We start from the raw sequence: 17,651 nt of genomic DNA on the forward strand, positions 1-17,651 counted from the left end.
GACTTAATGTAGCCATTTTTCTGCTGCATTTTCTTCAAGGATATTAAATAATTGTTTTGAAGAAAGGCTCATATAATAATACCTTCTACAAATATTTTTAAATATCATTTTATCAATTGTGACGTTCGGTGATTCTGTCTGAATGGTAAAACGTTAGTTTCACAGAGAAAACTTAGGGTTCTCTTGAACATAATTGACCTTGATTAACCATTTGATATTATGGAGTCCATAAACAAGTAAATATTCCATATCTCCATTTATGTCTTCAGGAGTAGTTTTTTAAAACCAGTTAAATGATTGTGTGATAGGAAAAACTCTGAATATTTCTGATATATCTTATGGTTTATTCTTGTAAAGTCGTACAAGATGTACTGCTAGATGAGTTTTATATTTATGATATTCTGGACAGGCAAATATAATTTCACAGAAAGCAGTCTTGTGCCATTTAAGAAATGTGGTTTCAATAACATTTATTAATGGAATGGTAAAAATGTTTTTCGTGTAAAACCTATTTCAAAAGACATAGGGATACTGATAAGAATGAATTTAATAAAACCCATTTCTAGAAGATACATTTATGGAGTAGAAAAATCCAACCAATATGATGGGGAAATTTCAACATGAAGAGGATGATAATTTTTTAGTCCTATTGTGATTTCAGCCAAGCCTAGCCTTTTCTGATTAAAGGGCATGTTCCATCGATAATGGAGTTTCAGTTATGAACTCATTTTTGATAATGTGAGGGGGGTTGCAGGCTAAGTATAATATTTGGTAAAGGATAAGGAAGGAATTTCCTTGCTTGTTCCCAAATTTGTTGACTGTATTGATGGGAAAGAAAACTCTAAGAAACACATTCTCTAGACTTTTTACGGTTTTGAGATTATTTAAACAATTTTACTTGTTTAGATTCTGTCAATTTCCCAGTTTCATTATGGTTAATTGTACCAAAGTATTTGGTATTAACTTTTAAGGTCTCAATTAGACCTGTCTTATCATTTTTATGAAAAGACTTGATAACATTTTCCAATAAAGAGATTTGAAAGTAGTTAAGCTTTTCTTCTGTAAAGAACCCATGTCTGTTATCATAAACATACGGTAACTCTAGATCGCCATGTCTTACCGACCTTTTTACTAGTAATATATGACTTTATAGAAGATGATTGCGAAGAACTCGCAATAAAACTGTCTGAATAAGTATTCAGAACGTTGTTGTTGATATAATCAGACTCCCAAGGATTTATCCTTGTTGTTACTATGAACAGTATTGTGGACAATATTTCACTCATCTGGACCTTTATTGTCCTCTTGTTGTACTTCTCCTTCTAGAGGATAGTCAAGAGATCCAAAACGGATTAATTGCAAGTTTGTAATACAACATCAAAACGGATTAATTGCAAGTTCTTCGCAAAACTCTTCTTGTAGTAAGTCAAAATATATTGGTAAAAGACTAGTAAAATATGACAAACTCGAGTTACCCTATGCTTTTGATAACAAACATACATTCTTTACAAATGAAAACCTCAATAGCTTTCGGAGACAAGTTCTCAATAATGTTATCAAGTCTTTCATGAAAATGATAAGACAGGTGTAATTGAGACCATCAAGGTAACTACCAATATTTTGGTGAAGTTCACCAGACTGAAACTTTGGAATTAACGAAAAATAAACAGATAAAACTGTTTCAAGAATCTTAAAACTCGAAACGGTCTAAAGACTGCGTTCATTGGGGTACTTTCTCTAATGAATATGTACAATTCCTATGGAAACAAGCCAAAAAAAGTCTCCCTTCACCCTTACCTAATATCATTCTAAAATTAGAACCCTCTCATTACCAAAAATGGCTTGACAACTAGAATTTCATTATTGATGGTACCTGCCCTCTACTAAGAGCTGGCCTGGCCACAATCACAATAGGAATAAACAGTTCTCATCCTTGCTTACACATTACCATTTTACCATCCTATTGGGCTAACTTTTCTCCTTTTGAAATGTATTTGATTGATGAATTATTAGAAATGAGATACATTAAATCAATCCAAGTTAGCTCTTCTACTTCTTTTGAAACAGGTTTTAATGGGAAAATCTTTTTACCATTTCCCTTAGTCAATGCCATTGAAATTACCCTTGCTAAATGGCATAATACTGTTTATTGCGAGATTTTTACTGCATGCCCAGAATAACATGCATATGAAACTCATGCAGCTGTTTACCTTATAAGGATTTATAAACAAAAGCCTTCTAAATCCTCTAGAACCTTTACCAATCAAATAATTGGTTTAGGAGAATTACTATTGAAGACAAACAACAAGAAATGACAGATCTTCGTGCTTTTGGTCTTCATCAAATAAAATGGATGATTAAACTTAATTATGTTCAAACCAATCCTCAATTCAGTTTTCTATATGAAACTGGGAGATATACTATCTAGACTAAATCTCTTGACGTCAGTAATGAAAAATATATGTACAAAAATATCTGTAGAAAATATTTCTACATGAGCCCGTCTTATAAAGAGTTATTTAATATTCTTGAAGAAGATGAACCTGAAAGGTTACTCCATCAATTTGATAATAGCGATAATTTTGAATCTGAATGGGAAAATGAAAATCCGGTTATTGCTCATAATATTGAGAACATGATACAACCATGACAGCTTGGCAATCCATTAGCAGAAGTAGCAAAATATATTCTTTATCAAAAAGAAGAAATGACCTGAGAAGACATAAAGAGAATATATTATTATTCATCAGACAATAAATTGAAAATGTCCCGCAAGAAGACTTAAGTCTAAAAGAGGAAAATAATTCTCTTAAAGTCAAAAAAGGAATAGTAATTATGGATTATTATCTTAGAAGAAGAAAAAGAGGAAAATCTCGCTTGATTGCATTATCAAGCACACATCACCACTTACTATGCGAACTCGAAAATTATATTTTTAAGTCCGACTACTATATAAGGGATAGCATCACCTTTGTTAAAGGCACTTATCATCATAAGTTATCATTTTAAGAGTTTGTTCATAGTCTTTCCTTTCCTTCCCCCTGTATACAATTCTACTTATAAATAAAAGTTCAATTCCAGTTTCTTATATTCTAATGCTGATCGATCTCTTCTGCTTTGATTGTAAGTATTTTACTTTATTATTATTATTATTATTATTATTATTATTATTTCTTAAAAATGAACAAAGTAAAATGCTTACAAAAGAAAGCGGAAGATCATATCAATCAACAACAATATAAACTTGAAACATGAAATTAGAATTTTATTTATATAGGTGAATGACTGTCTACAGGGGGAAAGAAAGGAAAGGACTCGATACAAAAACTTGAAATAAAAATTGAAAATTGAGTTATGTCCTCAACAAGGGTGAGGTATCCCTTATATAATAGTCGGACTTGAAACTATAATTTTGAAATCCGTATCGGAAGTGACTACGTGTGCATTTATGCAGTCGAGCGGCCACCATGTCTGGAAATATCTTTCCTGATTCGTGTTTTTTGAATAATAATTCATAGAGAAATATTCTTTTTTTGATTTTAAGAGAATTATTTTTCTCTTTTAAAATAATAATTTTTTCTCTTTTATGTCTTTTCATTCTTTTTGAGTAAGAAAATTCTTTTGATACTACTGAACTGTCACGCTGTCGTGGTTCTACCATGTTCTAAATACTGGTTCTACCATGTTCTAAGTACTGAGCAATGACTACTGGGTCATCATCTTCCCATTTCGATTCAGAGCTGCTGTAAGTAGATTCTCTAGTTCATCTTCTTCAAGAATGTTTAATAATTCCTTACAAGATAGACTCATGTAGAAATATTTTGTACAAATATCTATACATAAATATATTTGTGCTAATATCTAGTGATTAAGCCTAGATACTAAATTGTTCAGTTTCATATAAAAAATTGAATTGAGGTATTGGTTCAGAGAGAATTGATTTTAAGAAGCCATTTTGATGAAGTCTAAAGGCACAATTTACCCCTTCTTTTCTAAATGTAGATCATCAATAATAATTTTTCCGCACCAATTATTAGATTCAGAGGTGGTGAAAGTTCTTGATGATTTTGAAGGCCTTTGTTTTTGACTTCGGATAAGATGAATAGCTGGATGAGTTTCATATTCATAGTATTCTGGGCTTGCTGTGAAAATTTCACAGTAAATAGAATTGAGCCACTTGACATGGGTGATTTCAATGACATTTACTAAGGGAAAAGGTAAAAAGGTTTTTCTTGTAAATCCTACTTCAAAGCATGTAGGGGGAGCTAACAAGAATTGATTTATGCTCTGTTTGGTAGTATAGATTGGGTGACCTGTAGAATGAATAAGACCTTTTATATGGTATTTGGTTGTTTGGTCCGGTCCATTTTCAGTATATGGGCCACAACTTATGAATAAGGGAAACAAAAAAGGACCCATAACCGGTATAATGGTATCTGTTGGAATAGCTCCGATTACGTTATTCTTTGGTGTTAATCACTTTGGAGACCGAGGAAATAAAAAAGAAAATCGTGATCAAGAGATAAGAAAAAAAAAAAAAACCTTTGTTCGTCTTCCCCTACCCTGGTTCTCTGGAATTTCCATAGTAGCTTTCTCTTCTCCACCTCAACTCTCTCTCTCTCTCTCATTGTAGATCTTCTTCATTAAATTGAGAGAATTCTAAAGCTTCATCTCCTTTATCTTCTTCTCTTTAAAATTGAGGATTTATTGTATTGGGGATTTATTGTATTGGGGATTTATTTGTTTGTGTTTCTTGGTGGGTTTGACAAAGAATTTGTTTGAGCTTATGAATCAACTCTGTGTGACAAATATATTGTATACAAATAAATTTCAATAACTTTTTTGAAGATTTTTGTGGATTTTAAATTGGATTTTGAGTTTCAGTAACTTTAGTAATCTAATTTTTGACAAATATATATGAATGAGAATGTGGACCAAACATCTGCCAAAGTAGCCAACTTCTTGTGTATCTGCCAAAGAGCTTTTTCCTTTTAATAAAGGATTCAGATGGTAAAACATCGATGTGCTCAACTTGCTCTTTTCCTTTTAAAGGAAATTCGAGAGATCCAAACTGAATCATTTTTTGTAATCAAGTGAGCGGAGCAGAACATGTTTTGGGGAGGTATGTTGCCAAAATATCATTTGGTTGGTTTATGTCTGTCCTCATTTTTTCTCTTCGTCAATAACTCCTCCCTATCCACTCTCCACGCCCTTTCAATCTCCCCCCTCTCCACTCCTCCCTCTCCACTCTCCACCCACTTCCAATTCTCCGCTCACGCCCCCACTGCTATGCAGTATACTAGTGTATTATGATTAGCAACAAAATATGTTAAATCAACAAATTATATATTGCAATGTGGATATTGAGATTATAAATACAATATGTGGTAAAATGCAAAAGATATAATCCTTTAGGAATATTTTCCTTTCTCTTTAATTGAGGAGAATACTGCTGCCATTTGTTGAAAAACTGAGAAATATTCTTAGGAATTGCATCGAATTTTGTGCCAAAAGATTGACACCATTTTATTATCAATTTTATTATCAATTTGACTCTGATTCACTTGTATTAAGTAAGATTTGACTTAATTGTAATTTCAAATCTTCATCAATTTGAAGATTATTTAATTTTTGTTATGTTTTACATTTACTGACATAATGACCAATTTTTCCACATTCATTTTAAACAAGTAACATATTTTCTTGATCTACTTCTTGGATTTTTATGAAAATCTTTATTATAAGCAAACTGTTCACAAATTTTTTCTAATTCTTTCTTTCTAGAAATTTTCTATTTCTTTAACTGGTGTTACAATTTTAAATCATTGCATAAAGCTAATCCTTCTTGGATTATGAAGATTATAAGACTTCCAAATGTATGATATTCATAAGGGAATTTTCATTCCTCCATTTAAATCTCTTAATTTCTTGTGTAATTTTTCAGCAAAGAATGTAGGAAGACCATCTACAAATTTTGATTTGCAATGATCACTATTAGCGTCATGTAGTTGGAGAACTTTTGTTAAAAATATATCTTTATACCATCTAAAATGGGTAAGAGATGGACATCCTAAATTTTGTAGTAATATTCTACTTCTTTCATTATTTACTCCTTCTGGACCCACAAAATGGTAAATTAGTGCCATACACTGTATATAATGCATCTGATTTTTGTACTTCCATATTTGATAAAGGGTATATTTCTGTTTTTACTGAAGAAATTATTTCCTTTTGTTGAGTAGGAGTGAGAACATTATCCCACCATCTTCTTAAAATACTAGTAAATCCATTTACAATAAATTTTGCAATATCTCCATTAGAATTACCATTTGTTCTTGCATACAATTGCATACATTAATGCTTCATGTACCATTTCATAGATTTGATAATCTGATTTACCATCATGTTCCATGCATAGATAGCTTTTCCATTATATGATTTTTCATCTTGAAAAAAATCTTCTTCATATAATAGATCTTGAGGAGTAGATCTAGGATAATAGTACCTACTTGGACCTGCAAAAACAATTTTCTGTGTTTTATTTATCCTATATTTCAAATATTCTATCAGGAGTTAATTGTGATTCAGTTTCTGAATTTGAATCCTGTTGTGATAATACATTAATGTTTAATTTACTTAATTGATTTTGTAGTTTTCTTAAAAATCATTTTTGGATGATGATTGTCCAATTTTAAAATTTTAAACTTCCAAAGAAAAGGTTGAATTGAAGGTCTTATTAGATTTGGTATATAGTTTGGTTTTATAGAACTGTTATTTGTTAAAGAACTTTTTGATGAATGAATATTTTCATTTCTAGGTTGATATTTTAATATTGTTTCAGTATTTGACTCAATTCTAATTAACTAAGCTCCTATAGTTTGTAAACATAAATTTGTACAATTATTTTGTCGATTTTGTAGTATCTTCACGTGGTTTAATGTAAGCCATAGTTTCTAAACTATTGTTTAATTTTCAAGATAATGTCCATGGATGTACAAATGTAATTTCCTTAATCATTTGTAGTTTTCCACATTTTCTAAAAACATTTTGAAACATCAATTTGTAAATGTTGTGATATTACAAACTATTGAACGAAAGGTATAACCTTTTTATTATGATTAATATAATCATAAAATTGATTTATAAGATCTTTGAGGGTATTTTTAGTATTCTGTGTTTTTCCGGCTAAAATGGAGGATGGTATATGGTTGATTAAATAAACAGCTGTGAGAACTGCATCTGCCAGTATGGCTTAGGCACGTGCATGTGAAACATAGAGTATGGGCGACGCCAAGGATATGGCGATGCTTGTGCTCTGCCACCCCATTATGTTGTGAGGTATGGGCGCAAATAGTTTGATGAATTATACCATTATCAGCACAAAAAATTTGAACGATATCTTGGGTATACTCACGAGCATTGTCTGAATGAATAACACGAATAGAAATACCATATTACACATAAATTTCCTTATAAAATGGAAAAAGCAAGCGTGGTAGTTCAGAACGATCTTTAAGTAAATAAATCCATGTTATACATGAATAATTATCAACAAAGATAACAAAGTATGAAAAACCAGACAAACTTTTTATTCGACTCGGACCCCAAATATTCGTGTGTGAACTATATCAAAAGGACGCAACTTACGATGCTCGACACGACTAGGAAATGGACTACGGTGGTGTTTCCCTAATTGACACCCTAATTGACACGCTTCACATTCTAGTTTAGAATTAGAACTCAGATTAGGAACAACTTGGCGCAACTTTGACAATGATGGATGTCCCAAGCGATAATGCAGTTGGAGAGGAGAAATACTAGCAGCCATGGCAGAGTGAGAAGAGGGGTGATTTTGATTTAGATAGTATAGATTGTTCCTCTTATGCCCCGAACTAATCACCTTCTTCGTTAAAAGGTCCTGAAAAACGCAAGAATTTGGAGAGAAGGTTACTAAACAATTCAAGACTTTCGTAAGCTGACCCAAGAGGAAGAAGAATGAGCAACTAGCCTGCTCTGATACCAAGTTAAGAGACTAGTTTAGTGAAATGAAGTTGAGACAATAAGAATAAACTAGTTCTCATCTCTCATATTTATATTAGTAACAAACCCTATATAAACGTGAGGCCCAGATACACATAAAAGCGAAGTAAACACAAAATACTAAAAATATCATGTGCCCACATCCGATCCCTCGCCCTTATCTAGTAGTCAGGGGCAGTCTAAAACTACATCAAACAAGGAGATTTAGGTGTACAAGTGTCGTCCAAAAGCAACTCAGGTTCATCCACCTCAAGTGTCCTCGACATCTGTGCATTTTGTTGATCGCCCTATTGCTCTTCGAAAGGGTATCCGATCTTGTACCACTCATTCAGAGCTTCAATCTCAAGTGCCCCGACATCAATGCCTTCCACTCATGAGGATCCTTCCATTGATCTTCCTATTGCTCATAGGAAAGGTACCAGATCTTGTACCACTCATCCTGTGCGCTAATTTTGTTATGATAAACTTACTCTTGCGTTTTGGTCGTTTGCAATGGCTCTCTCTGTTGTTTCTGTTCCCTCTTCTTATAAGCATGCATTATCTTCTCCGGGTTGGAAACAAGCTATGGATGAGGAAAATTAAGGCCTTGCAACAAAATTGTACTTGGGAATGGAAAACAGGTTGTGGGATGTTGATGGGTGTACACAGTTAAATACCATCCAAATGGGACTGTTGAGCATCTAAAGGCACGGTTAGTAGCTAAAGGGTTTACCCAAGTGTATGGAGTTGACTATTTTGAGACCTTTTCTCCCGTTGCTCGACTGAATTTTGTTCGGATTCTTTTATCTATTGTTGTTTGTTGGGGATGACCCTTATATCAACTAGATGTAAAGAATGCTTTCCTGCATGGGGACTTACAAGAAGAAGTTTATATGGAGCAACCTCCCGGTTACATCTGGTCGTCAGGGGATGGTATGTCGTCTTAAGAAAGCTATTTATGGACTAAAGCAGTCTCCCCGAGCATGGTTTGATAAATTTAGTTATGTGGTTATTACTTTTGGGTTCCAACGCTCCTCGTCAGACCACTCTGTATTTGTTAGACGATCTTCACATGGTGTTATAGTTCTCATTGTCTACGTTGACGATATCATTATCTCTGGAAGTGATTCCTCCGGCATTGCTCAATTAAAATCTCATCTTAGCAAACAGTTTCACACTAAGGACTTGGGTTCTCTTCGCTACTTTCTTGGCATTGAGGTAGCTCGTTCTCGCCAAGGCCTTAGTTTATCACAAAGAAAGTATGTCCTTGATTTGCTAAGTGAGACTGGTATGCTCGGTTGTAGACCTGTTGATAGTCCCATGGATCCTACTACCAAGTTAGATGCCACTTTAGGTAGTATATTTGAATATTTGAAGATCCCGGTTGTTATCGTCTATTGGTTGGCAAACTAATTTATCTTACTGTCACTTGACCAGATATAGTCGTCAATCGGTTTATGCATATGCCTCGACAACCTCACTGGGATGCAGTTTGTCGCATCCTTCGCTACTTGAAGCATTCTCCTGGTCGTGGCTTGCTTTATCGCCCGTCACTGTCATTATCAGTTGTTGGATTTTCTGATGCAGATTGGGTTGGTAGTAGATCTAATAGACGGTCTACATCCGGTTATTGTACGTTTGTTGGAGGTAATTTAGTAACTTGGCATAGTAAGAAGCTGTCTGTGGTTGCTGCTGAGGCTGAGTACCGTGTTGTGGCCCATATGTCAGCTGAGATGGTTTGGGTACAATCATTACTATATGAGATGGGTGTTTCTTCCTCCAAGTCTATGACCATGTAATGTGACAACCAAGCTGCCATCTTCATTGCTAGCAATCCAGTCTTCCATGAGCGGACAATGCATATTGAGGTGGATTGCCATTATATTCGTGATTTGGTTATGTCCAAGAGGTTTGGCACATTGTACTTGTTGGCGTCTAATCAGCTTGGTAATATTCTTACCAAAGCCTTGAGCAGGAATATGTTTTCCTCGTTTTGTAACAAGCTGGGCATGCTTGATACATATGCTCTAACTTGAAGGGGAGTGTAAGAGGGTATTTTTAGTATTCTGTGTTTACTTTGCTTTTATGTGTATCTAGGCCTCACGTTTATATAAGTGAGCCAACTAGGGTTTGTTACTAATATAAATATGAGAGATGAGAACTAGTTTATTCTTATTCTCTCTACTTTATTTATCTAAATTAGTCTCTTAACTATAATAATCAAAGTACCAATTATGAAATTCTGTGTATTTTGAATGTTTAAATTCAGCATCTATAGTAAAATCCATTATAATTCAAAATTCATTTATGAGCTGGTGGAGATTCCCTAGATGTTTGTTTTGAATAGACACCATGTGGTATAAGTTGATTAGAGATCCTAATTTCTTCTATTATTTAAACCTTGATTTTTGTTCTAAATCATTATTAAGGGTTAAATAGTATTACCCCCCCCCCCCCAAATACACAAAAAAAAAGTCAAATTGGGTTGACCGTGTGTTGACTTTTTTTTTGTGTGTAGTTTTTTTGGTGGGGGGGGGGAGGGACCCTAATTTCCCATCTAGTGGGGGGAAATCCTGATTGGCTCATCTTTGGGTGGGGGGGTTGGGGGTACTTAATCCTCATTATTAATAATCGGTTGTGGTTGAATAGCATTGATTACTGTCGGTGATTCTCAGAATTGAACAAGAAATCTTTTTTGGTGTTGCTATACTTGTGAGCAAATTTGTGTCTATTAAGTATTAGCACAATTTTTCCGGGCATGGTTTTATGCCTGGCATTTGGAGTTAAAGTTTGTAAAACTTTATAATAGATTCAATATGTAATTCCAATTACTTCATATCCAGGAAGGAAATTTTATCATTTTGTTTGAATCTGTAATGATATGGAATCATATAGATTTCTATCTGATAAAGACAAACTTAAATTAGGATAAATATAAAATAAACTGGTACATGACATAGACTAGTTTCTACTGCACCCATGAGAGGGTAAATAGTCTAAACACCAAGCATCTCTAAGTGTTGCTTGAATACAAACATACATACCTAATAAAGTCAGAGGTCTAAATGCAACCTGTATTGATCTTATATGAATGAATTTAGAATTCTTCATATAACGATGCAAGTCTTTAGGACTTAATAAATTCAAACTATTATTCATGGAATTCAAAATTATTCTTTTCTCCATGGTTTTCACTGTTATTTTATTGGTTAATTTATTATACCAGTGACCATAATGATATATGGTTCTTGGATCTATATTTGGAATAGTCTATTTATTCATTTTTTCTTGTGTATCAAGTCCATATTTAATTAATTCAGAGTTCTTTATTGAACTCATAACATCAGATGATGATGTTGCCATGGATGTAGAGGTGCTAGTGCAATTTAAGGTGGCAGAATAATCTATAATAATTTCTAGAATGAACAATTCAAAGTTTGATTGTTATAACTATGCGTCTTCTTTTCTAACATTATAATAGTAAAACCACGTCTGTCAACGACTTACTGGGTGAAAAAGCATTGATGCATATCCTGCTTAGTGGCTGCAAACCCCATACACATTGTTGCTGGTCCAATAAATGTTCAAGTTGAGACTGTTGTACTTATACTGATAAGTAAACCGGGGAAGCGTAGTTTCATGCAAGTCATTGTTACTGTTTCCCTAACATCCAATTCCCTGCAGATGTGGCTCCTGATTTTTTGAATTTGAATATAGTTAATGTTTCTTGCAAGTTAAAGCGAGTATTATGTTTTCAGCATCTCTGGACATCTTGCACTATTATATGATGTCATCAGACAAAAGTCACAAAACTGATTGATTGGAAGTTCCAATCAATTAATTATTTAATTGTAATCGATTTCTTTTGTAGATCTTCTGGGTTGTGCTATCAAATAATTGCAGCTCTTATCCCATTCTTTGGGATGATTTTCATAGTACTTCTATCAAATTAAGTTTGGCCAATACTACCTTGGGTTTATGCATCAGATACTGATTTAAATCTCATAACTAGAATTAATATAGTATCAGAAAAATAGAAAAAAAAAGTTCGCTTGAAGGCGGAGAACATTTTTTGTTGGCAACAAATTTTCCATCTCAATTACCTCCTTTTTTTATCACAAGAATACAACACTTTTATCATTTTTCCGAGTATCTCGACATAATCTTTTCTCATTTTTGCAGGATTTACTTCCGAAAACCTTGGTCAAATCTATGTATGTTTCTTTTCTTGCCGGATGCTTCCGCTCAATACGTTTTGGATTAGAAGAAGCCCATGGGTAATTAAGTGTTTAAATCTTACCTTGCCACTCCCAGTTTTTGCTGCTACATGCAGTAATACATCGTATTTGTTTTGACTACTTTATGTTGAAGCAGAAAGGGACAAGCTCTGCAGTTTAACTGGTTATTTGAGAAAGGAGCGTTTATTTTGCACTTGGATGGTACATTTTCTGTCAATTTTGGGAAGGTAGATATCTTGATTCTTTCATTTCAAGATCTTTTATATGCACAAATCTCAAGTGTTGATACTTTCTCCTTGTGTTTTGAAGATTGAGGAAGCTGTTGAGAGCTTAAGCAGGGAGATACTGACAATACAAGCAAGAGGTGACAAAGCTGCAGCAAAGTCACTTCTTGTGGTATATGGTCAAATGACACAACCATTACGAGTTGCACTGGATAGATTAGAAAGAGTACAGGTACATTGTTCTTACTTTTTTGAATGTTACTTTTATCGCCGTAGTTATGAATGGGGTTATTATATTCTTTATTCTAGACTGTTGGTTGCTTGGGACGGCATCGCCGGCATGTATAGAGATTAAAAATCATGTTCCATTAGATCGGGCGTTAACTGGTAATCTGAAATATGTAAACCCTAGGTAGCCCTGGTAGTGCATTTATATGGTAGTATTAAGCATTAACTATCAATTGTATCTCATGTACAAGTAATAGTCGCTCCGACTGTATTATTTATTGGTACATAGTTCTTCATCTGTTACAGATGTTACTTTTATCACCTAGTCATGGATGAGGTGTACTAAATATTTTTTCATATAGTGTCCGCTGCTTGTGGTGGCATGCATAGGGATAAAAAAATAGCGTTCCACGGGTTTATGTCTAGGTAGTTCTAGTAGTACATTTAGATGGTAATATCAGCTATCAGACGTACAACTAATAGTCACTCCAATTGTATTCTTTACTGGTTATAGTTCTTTATGTGTTGTAAGTATTACTATTATCGCATGGATGAGGTATATTATATATTCTTTTATATAGACTTGGTAGTACACTTAGATAATAGTATCAACTATCAACTATCAAATGTATCTCAATGTACAACCAATGGTCACTTAGATTGGAATGCTCAAATTCCTTGAAAGAATACAAGCATCATTCAAAATGGAAGTCAGGCACTTGTGTTGGTAATGTCAACAGGATATTTACTGATTGATGGCCTTTATCACCTTAAGGAAAGTGACTATTGTGTGATTTTTATCTGCCACTTTTATCGACTTAGGGATCTCGTGCAAACAAAATAACCATAATATCTCTTGAGTTGAGTAACCAAATAAATAGGCCACTTTTACAACTTAATGCTTAATTGTTGTTTTTTTTTAGGGCGACTCCATGCTTACTTGGGATAATCTTGTACATTAACAACTGCGTCCTTAGGTTATTTGATTGTTCTTATATTTGTTACTGTTTTGGAGTCTGTGATTCGTTAGTACTCGCTAAATGGTGGTTTAACACTTTCATCACGATTTTAGCTCTTGTCCATCACCTACATTAGCCGGGATGGATCAAAAAGTGGTAAGGGTGGGTGTAATTGTATCATATGTTTTACAACTATCATCTTTTTATGGATCAATTAAAAGAAAATGTTAACTAGGAAAGTCCATAGAATAGGTAGTAAAGACATTGCTAGTTGATCTGGTTTCGCTGAATGAGCTGATTTCCAAGGCATTCAGACATTTGAGATGTACTAAGCTAAGAAAATGGAACCTAAATGCTTGTCGATTCTCGTTACTTCACTTTATATTTATACGAGTATATAATTTAGCGAATACCACTTCTGAATTTGCCACAAATATCTATGGTTAGGAACATTGTTTGATGTAGTCCACAACCTGGAAACACTTTCTTGTGGATGCATCTATCTTTCTAATCCTGAATGAGACTGCACAATTTCCTTTTACCTCCCATCCTCATTGACTTATTGCTCCCTACTTCTTCAGGTACCGGTGGATATAGCTCCCACATTTACTCTTGCTGATAAAATACTGCACAAGAATTGTTAGAAGCGACTATTATTCTCCCCATAAATAGGGGCTCACAGTGTTTTCTTTTGGTCTCTTGAGCATCGGAAACGTAATTGTGCGGTCAAGTTGCCAAATTTTGCAAATGGCATAATGAGGTGGATGAGGCGAGTATTTGCAGAAAGTAGGGTATGTAGTCTTGGCTGGTCTCTGCAGCAGTGCAACAACATGACTGGTAGCATGGTGGCCCTATTCTGCCAACATCCAAAATGTTCTGTCCTGGTTCTTTGGTTTTTTACCTTGTTATCTTAGAAAGGATCGTGGTCCGCATATTATCCTTGCAATAATGATTACCTTGTTCCAAAGGAATTAATCAGCTGATTCGAATATCGCTACTAGGAAATTAATGTAGACCAAATTTGTAACAATAAACATGGGCTTAGTGTGTTTTTGTTCTCTTCAAATAATGGAATGGATGTCAAATATAACCGGACTATTGTACTTTCAAGTGTCTTGGGACGTACTTTTTTTTCGTTTCTTTGAGGAATGTAAAGGAGCGTTTTAGTTCACCTTTACATACAAGGGAAGAAGGAGAATGGGATTGGATTTGGGAAAGACCGAGTTTGTTGATGAGTGAACTGTCTACGTATCTTCTCTTGATTCTGGGGGGAGAGAAGAATCAGGTCTGGTGTAGTTCATGTGGGAGGTATTTATAGATGGTGAAAGTGAATCTTATCCCAACACGTGTAAAGATCAACACACATGTAGGGTGGAAATTGAGAAGGCGTGCGAGAACTGTGTTGATAGACATGTTGTAATGATGGGGATTAGTAGCCGTGGTTAGTATTGTGGCAGTGATTTGTGTAAATGCATTTTGCGGCAGTGATTTGTGTAAATGCATCTTTGGTCATGATTGCTTCTAGAAGATAGGCTGAGTCATGATATAGAACGATCTGCGTAATGATATGATCTGTTCTGGAGCGACCTCGTAGCTCGTGGACGCGAGCTAGAAGTAAGTCAGTGGTTAGTGTGGTATTTCTGTTTATGCTGGACACGTGTCTAATATTCATTAGACGTGAATATTTGAATATTACTCCCTCACATAGCCCCTTCTCAGTAGGTCGCTTTATACGGAGAAGTGATATGCTGAGAAAGAATGGTGACACGTGTTTAGCATGTGAGGAGGCGAACGGATGTGAATAGAAATATTCACCGTGCTGGAGAGATCATTCCGTATTATATAGCGAACTGTTAGTGGATTGAAGCAAACACGTGATTGGCATGTGTTTAGCATAACTTTTGAGAGTGCGCGCGAGAGCTAAGTAGCCTTGGAGCTCAAGAAAGCGTATGGTGTTGGAGAACGTTGGAACTCCTGAGAGTTTTTTAGTTCGAATAAATGGTTGGCTCGTAGAGAGCGTTCTGCACTGAGTTGAGCGTAGGTCGAGGGACCCTTAGAGAGCTCGAGTGTGCGTTCTAGCGTATGTAAGCGTGTTGCTCCAGTAGGTCAAGGGACCTTGTAGCAAGCGTTCTGCTCGCGGAGAGCGTAAGTTAAGGGACCTTGTAGCACTTATGGAACCGTTCTGCTTGCGGAGAGAGTAGGTCAAGGGACCTTGTAGCAAGCGTTCTGTTCGCGGAGAGCGTAGGTCAAGGGACCTTGTAGCGCTTATGGAAGCGTTCTGCTCGCGGAGAGCGTAGGTCAAGGGACCTTGTAGCGCTTATGGAAGCGTTCTGCTCGCGGAGAGCGTAGGTCAAGGGACCTTGTAGCGCTTATGGAAGAGTTATGTTCGCGGAGAGCGTAGGTCAAGGGACCTTGTAGCGCTTATGGAAGCGTTCTGCTCGCGGAGAGCGTAGGTCAAGGGACCTTGTAGCACTTATGGAAGCGTTCTGCTCGCGGAGAGCGTGCTAGTTTAAGGAAGCATATTGCTTGCTGGGAGTGTTTTTACTGAGTTGATCCTAGAAGTATATGTCCTCAACTAGTGAGAATTGGAGAGGCTATGGAGTTTGTAAGCTCAAGAGAGTGTGCTGCTCACGGAAAGCGTGGTAGCTTATGAAAGCGTATTGCTCGCTAAGAGCGTTCTCACTGAGTTGATCCTAGAAGTATAGGTCTTCAACTAGTGAGAATTGGAGAGGCTATGGAGCCTGTAAGCTCAAGAGAGCGTTCTGCTCACTGAGAACGTGGTAGCTTATGAATGCGTGTTGCTCGTGGAGAGCGATTCTTGCTGTATTGAGCCTAGAGGTGTAGTTCATTAACTAGTAAGAACTGGAGAGGCTATGAAGCCTATGAGCTCGAGTCAGCGTGTTACCCAGGTGGGCATCGTGACGCGAGTGAGTTTGCTTGCTCGAGTGAGCGGGTGGCTCTAGTGAGCGCCCTGATTTGGAGATCGCAGTTGATAGCTAGCCTTGAATTGGCGTGACTATAGGTAGTCCCAATTTTGGAGCTTTGATTGACCTGTAAAAAAAAATGCGAGCTAGTACCAAAGAGTTAGTGCGAACTAACAGTAGTAATTTTGGAGATGCATGGAGCATAATAACATAATTGAACATGTTTAGATGGCAATAATGAGTCCCAGTCCGGAAATGGTTGTGGCTAGCCCCCAGTGTGCATTGGAGCTTGATTGACCTTCACTAGATCGAATTGTGGGTATGGCTGTTGTGAGCCCCAGTTCGGTGTGTAGCTTTTGCACAGTTTGGTGTCTGATCATTAACATACATGCAATTTATTGATCTATACTGGAAGATCATTAGTAGAAAAGGCTGAATTTAATAGAACTAGTCCAAAATAAATTGAGTTAGTTGGACGGGCAAGATTGGTTGTATCTAAGTCGCTCCTGGTTCGTGTTGTAAACAACTTGACAAGGAGTGAGCTGGATTAGTTGTAGCCTTTGTCCAAATTAATCAACGCTGGCGAGGTCACTTATCAACACCGATAGTTTACTTAAACATTGGTACGTTCTTGGTGGGACAAATGACCTGCAAGCTAAGCGGTACTAAAAACAGCAATAGCTAGTCTTTATTGAAAACCAATCACATGCATATTTTGAGAGTATAAAAGATAGCTAAGATGTTGAGCTATGGATTTGAGCTTCGAGGCTTGCCATGCTTCGTGGGCTTGAGGATTTTGTTTCTTGGTTTTGGGATTTGTGAAGTGGTTTTTCAAGAAATCGAGACTACAGACGGCGCCAATGTAAAGGAGCGTTTTAGTTCACCTTTACATACAAGGGAAGAAAGTTAATGAGATTGGATTTGGGAAAGACCGAGTTCGTTGATGAGCAAACTGCCTACGTATCTTCTCTTGATTCTGGGGAGAGAGAAGAATTAGGTCTGGCGTAGTTCATATAGGAGTTATTTATAGATGGTGAAAGTGAATCTTAACCCAACACG

The 17,651-nt window shown here is 35.7% G+C and overlaps 1 protein-coding gene across 6 annotated transcripts in view; it reads left to right on the forward strand.

Annotated features, from left to right (window-relative positions):
* The window catches only part of NUDT3 (nudix hydrolase homolog 3), a 49,764-nt gene extending 34,991 nt beyond the window's left edge, over positions 1-14,773 (forward strand). For all 6 annotated transcript variants that reach the window (XM_086601959.1, XM_086601961.1, XM_086601956.1 and 3 more), the window contains 4 exons: positions 12,202-12,296; positions 12,394-12,484; positions 12,567-12,713; positions 14,250-14,773. In XM_086601959.1, the coding sequence (XP_086458085.1) occupies positions 12,202-12,296; positions 12,394-12,484; positions 12,567-12,713; positions 14,250-14,312 (396 nt within the window). In that variant the 3' untranslated portion in view covers positions 14,313-14,773. The remainder of the gene's footprint in view (positions 1-12,201; positions 12,297-12,393; positions 12,485-12,566; positions 12,714-14,249) is intronic.
* Positions 14,774-17,651: the final 2,878 nt, after the last annotated feature.

The sequence above is a fragment of the Coptis chinensis genome, chromosome 3 (assembly GCF_015680905.1).
Source record: "Coptis chinensis isolate HL-2020 chromosome 3, ASM1568090v1, whole genome shotgun sequence".
Taxonomy (NCBI): Eukaryota; Viridiplantae; Streptophyta; class Magnoliopsida; order Ranunculales; family Ranunculaceae; genus Coptis; species Coptis chinensis.